At 42.9% G+C, this 5,475-nt stretch overlaps 1 protein-coding gene across 1 annotated transcript; it reads right to left on the bottom strand.

The window, feature by feature from the left end:
- Positions 1 to 3,710: 3,710 nt before the first annotated feature.
- LOC120017435 (dickkopf-related protein 1-like) lies at positions 3,711 to 5,272 on the bottom strand. The gene is made up of 5 exons (XM_038960182.1): positions 5,250 to 5,272; positions 4,903 to 5,113; positions 4,606 to 4,744; positions 4,239 to 4,373; positions 3,711 to 4,007 (listed from the first exon to the last, which is right to left on the bottom strand). Exons 1-5 carry the CDS (start codon positions 5,270 to 5,272, stop codon positions 3,742 to 3,744), a joined length of 774 nt encoding a protein of 257 aa, XP_038816110.1. The 3' UTR covers positions 3,711 to 3,741.
- Between the last annotated feature and the right edge of the window lie 203 nt (positions 5,273 to 5,475).

The raw sequence follows: 5,475 nt of genomic DNA on the forward strand, positions 1-5,475 counted from the left end.
CATGACATCATCAGAGTGGGACAGACCTGAGACCACAGAGGAGGCGTCGACCACAGATGGATGGAACACCAGCCTGGATCAAACCAGACACCCAGGGGCCCCCCAGGAGAGCCAGCCCAGAGCAGCGTTCTTGGGGTAGTACAGAAAGATGCCGAGCCTCCTGGCCGCCATATGAGGAGACCTGCAGACATCACTATGGCTAAGAGAAACAGATTGGGAAGAAATACATATGATGTGAAGTATATTATATTCTATGGTGTTCAATGGAACCAATGCATTTACATTTTACATTTTAGTCATTTAGCAGACGCTCTTATCCAGAGCGACTTACAGTAGAGTGCATACATTTTATTACATACATTTTTTATTACATACTGAGACAAGGATATCCCTACCGGCCAAACCCTCCCTAACCCGGACGACGCTATGCCAATTGTGCGTCGCCCCAATGGATTATAATTTGCCACATCAAAAAGTTAGGCAACCAGCTGCATCACTGTAACATAACTAAAATAAGCCATTACTCCACTTGAGATACTACAACACACTACTAGTTAGTTATTACCATTATTTTAGGACTGTTATAACTTTTTGGGGAAAGTGTAGGTCCCATCACAACCTTTGAGGAACAAGAGCAATCAACAAGACAGACTCACCTGTTGAGGGCAGTCTACAACACACCTTTTTGTACCCAATCCAACTTCCTCACTGTGTAAAAGACTCCATCGTAATCATTTTGAATTTGAATCAGTAGGACTCAATTGTTTTCAAATGAGACGGTCAAACACACAAAGCATTGTGTAGGATGACGTGTACCTTTTTAATTACAAATTTCCCAGAGATAGGGAGAGTCCCCCTGTTGCTCAATCTCTCAGATAGTCACTGCGATTACTTCACTAAGATGAATAGTGTGCATTGTGCCTCTATATGGGGCAAACCGTGCCAGCGACCAACAGTATGATAACACCTCCCTGGGATAAATGTTTTGATAAGAACTTGTTTTGATCAGGATCCACATTCCCCAGATACATGCCCCTATCATGTGACAGAATAGCAGGTATTATGCATGTGTACACGGCCTCATCTCTTTTGTCTTTTATCTGTGATGGGTCTCACTGCACATTTGTTTATATAGCCTTGTCAGGGATGTTTGGCAAACCTTTTAGAATAATAATGAAAATTACACCAGCCACTTTAGTGGTGAAATGGTTTATTGTGCTTATCAGATCTAAAAGTGAAATAAGAGATTTGAATATAGCTTGAAAATAAACGCAAGTAGGCAGGGTGTTATTATAACTCAATAAAGATTTGGAATTGATATGGGGAAATTGAAAAACACACATGCACATAACTCAACAGACGTATCAATGGTGGCCATCATCAGTGTTATGGTTTTATGGTCAATTGAAATTACAATCCCAGTGCACGTCATAAACAGGAGCGGCGATTCTGTGATCTTCTCGATAAGATCAATAAATGTTATGGTAATGTTGAGACTTCCAGATAACACAATGGCATAATAAAGCCATCTCAAAGCCCTAGAAGCATAACTGGTGTTTGGTTAGTATTTTACTTGTGTATAATTTACCACACCTTGGACATGCCAGTGGGATGTGGGAGTGTGTGGTTAGCCTAATTATGAGTGGCTCTGCAGAGACACTGATTCCAGGAACCCCAGCAAACATGCTTTAGCTCATGCTGGAGCATTATGATGACAATACAGGAATTGGCAGTCATTTAATAGAATCATGGGCTACTTCTTGATGTAAAATACATCTGTGTGTTTGTCAGTCTGCCAACTGCCATGCACAACTGGGGGTTGGGTGCTACATTTGCAGTGGATATGGTGAATTACCCCCATACAATGTAAAAAGCTTAAAGACCTGGGTCAAATCACTTCTGATACTGTATAAACATCCATCCTTAACCATCATAGTGTACTGTATATGGCCGTGACATGAAAGGTTGCAGAGGGCACTTTGCATAGTTACAAATCAAATGTTTCCCTTTGCCACCCTTTGATCCAAATCACTGGGATGTCAACATGAGAATCCGTCTGCTAGGCTGGGGCAGAAGACACAGTCGTTCCTTCGCCATCATGTAATCCACATCGTCCTAATTAGAGACACGCAGGTAGAGTTTGGTCGATGCTTATATGTTATTGCACAAGTGCAGGAAATGCGGTGTGTCCCTTCCGTGCAGTGAGCATGAAGAACACTTGCATTGCATCACAGTAAACCTAAGTCGTGTGGTATCCCCATTTCATGATCCTTCTTTAGATTGAGTTAGATAAAGTAATTAGAGAGTAAGCTCAGCTAGCTGGTAGCTACATTATCTCTATGTTATGTTCAGCTTCACATGAAGGCTAGGAGAGGTGTAATTAGAAGTTAGCCAGAAACACCAAAGACCCAAGGAGGACACTGGGATACTTATCATAGACTATTTTCATTGGATACAGCGTTACTGTCTTTGTAGTCCCCTGCTGTAGTGTTTCTGTCTTTAATGACTAGGTGTGTTTTTTACAGGAAGCAATGCATGGCCCAAGGACTGTGCCACACCACTTTGATATTTATCCTATGGTCAAGCCCCCATACAAAGATATGTTGTTTTGTGATAGTTGATGTGACGTTTGTGTGTGTGTGTGTGCGTGTGTGTGTGTGTGTGTGTGTGTGTGTGTGTGTGTGCGCGTACATGTGTGTATGCCTTTGTGTATGTGTAAAAACCATGACCAGGATAGCTGGGCCAAAAATTCTAACTCTCCAGTCTTAACCACTGATTTGTGTGGACCGGGTTAGGAGTTAAATGCTACCAAGAGCATGCCTAAATAACTCTTGCTCTCCAAAAGGGGTGGTTGTTAGCTTGGAATGCTAACAACATTCCCTACCCCCTATCTTTGGAGAGCTTGACTGAATCATTAAGCTGTTGGACATCATTTTGGGACGTATAGAGTCAAAAACTATTGGCATATGGGTTGTTTTGCACCTTTCCCCCGGATCACAATATCAAATAGTAGATTTTTAGACAACCATTGTAAAACAGACAAACAAGCTTTTTTCTTGTAGAACTCGAGCAGCCACACTTACAACATGGGTCAGGTTACTATAATGTTTTAATAAAACAAATATCTTTACTTTTTTTACAAGTAAATAAAACAAATATACATTTTACATTAAACAGTAAATAACAATATAAATCATATTGTGTACACATTTACAGTATTGGAAACGAACCATGCAGCACCGTGTTCTTATTTATCATACTGGTGTTGACAGAATTCAATAGCTCAGTTAAGTACCACCTCCAGTATAGTATTTACAATACAGTAATTTACTGCAATAATCAAGGTTAGTTCCATAAAAAGAGAAACAAAACAACTCTGCCATTTTTAATGACCTATCGATCTTTCCAAGACACATCCAATGACAACTTCCTTATTTGGCATCCTCCAGCATCCAGGGGAATCAGATTGGTCCATTTTACACCACCGCATCCCTCTGAGCGTATCACTTTTCTCTGGAATCTGTTCTTCCTTTCCAGGTGGTGTGTGTGTGTGTGTGTGTGTGTGTGTGTGTGTGTGTGTGTGTGTGTGTGTGTGTGTGTGTGTGTGTGTGTGTGTGTGTGTGTGTGTGTGTGTGTGTGTGTGTGTGTGTGTGTGTGTGTGTCAGCATCTCTGACAGATGTGTAGGTTATGGGCAGTGTGTCAGCATCTTAGGCAGTGTGTATGTCCAGGATGTGTGTGTGTCAGCGTCTCCGGCAGGTGTGTAGGTTCCGGTCTGCGGTTCTGCTGACTCCAGGGTCTTTCTCTCCTCTCGCCGGTCTGCAGGAGAGACCACTTCCACAGTCGCAGCGCTGGAACAGCTCCAGGCCATGGCCACCTTTCCTACGGTGACGTGTGCACACCTGGCCCTTCGTCAGCACCGGCTTACAGATACGAGACCAGAAGTGGCGTGCACAGCACAGACCCTCAGAGCAGTCAGAGGACCTCAGGCAGTTGTCACTTTCCTGACCTAGAGAAAGAGAGAGAGAAGGGAGAGGTAATTATGACGTGTTCTGTTGGAAACTCGGAAAAGGCCTCAAAGCTGGAATTTTTATAATGAAATGTTTTCTTTCAAACCCCTTGGCTTTGTGTTTTCAATGGTAATTTAGTCCGAAGTGGACAGTGTCGGGAGGACAAATCAAGAGAATCTTTATGGGTAGTGTTTGTTGTGTGGGTGTGTGCGTGTGTAATACACACCTACCTTTGACAGAATGTTGTGGTTGACCTTGGGGCAGAGGCAGTCTCTTGCCATGGTGTTCCATGGTGTTGTTCTGCCTATTCCCAACACTAGTAGTGACTACAGCTTCAGCATCTTGATCACTGGCCTGACAAACACCTGAGGGAAAAGGTACACGTTATCAATAAACGCTACTAAAGTTTTCAAGATAATTACAATATCTCATGACACCCCAACTTTCTTATCCATAAGTTGTTGTTGTTGTACTCCCAATACCTCTCTTACCACATCATTAAAATTCACTACAAGACATCGCATGAATTAAAAGTATCATGATCTGAAAATGGTTGAAAAAATAACAACATGTAACATGTGGATATGTTGAGCTCACCGTTGATGCAGCGGTTCCCAGCGCAGCATATTGAATCCCTTGCGCACCGCTTCCGGATCTTTCGGCATGGGAGGCACGCGCCTCGGATACCATTGCAGAATTCATCGGTCCCACACTCATCATCATATGTGCAAATAGGCTAAGATAAATAGACATAATAAAATATGTATTTCCATTGGAACATAAATGCAGAACGCATTTTGGTAAAAGCGCAAAGGTAACGTGTCCAACAAACGTTTGGGCATTGGTTAGTGTTGGTATTACGCACAGCTCCTAGAGCTTTCTAGTAGGGTTTCTTACCTGCAACGTGTCCACGACTGCTTTCTGCCGGTCGCTATCTGGTGAAGACGGACGTGGGCTCGGGCTAACCGTGTCGGTGCCACCAGGCAAGTTCTTGATGGCATTGGAGTTCAGTAAAACCGCCCCGGCATAAGCATCCCCAAGGTATCCAAACAGCATGAGATACACGGCCATAAAACGAAGCACTGACAGATGAGGCATACTTCTTCTTTATGTAAATTATCGGTCTTATAAATAAATCCGTCAAATGTATTGTTAAAAAGTCCGCGTAAGTCTTGAATCCTACCACAAAGTCTCAAGAGGTTGTTGTTAGTAGGGTATTTTGAGGTATCCTGACGCATGACTCTGCGATGTTCTCTTTATACATGTGGGTCTGTATTTATTCCCGCCCCTCGCAGCACACAACAAAGGCGGAGGGTGGAATTTCAAAGGCGCTTAATAAACTCCTGAGCTCCACTGTACGGAAATGGGCATCCGCCCCGCCAGGATTTCGTTTCACAATAATTGTGTGATCAACACGTCTCTATTGGGATTGCGCACATCACCTGCCTGGAGACCTCATTCTTTAAA

Source organism: Salvelinus namaycush, chromosome 22 (genome assembly GCF_016432855.1).
Source record: "Salvelinus namaycush isolate Seneca chromosome 22, SaNama_1.0, whole genome shotgun sequence".
Classification (NCBI taxonomy): domain Eukaryota; kingdom Metazoa; phylum Chordata; class Actinopteri; order Salmoniformes; family Salmonidae; genus Salvelinus; species Salvelinus namaycush.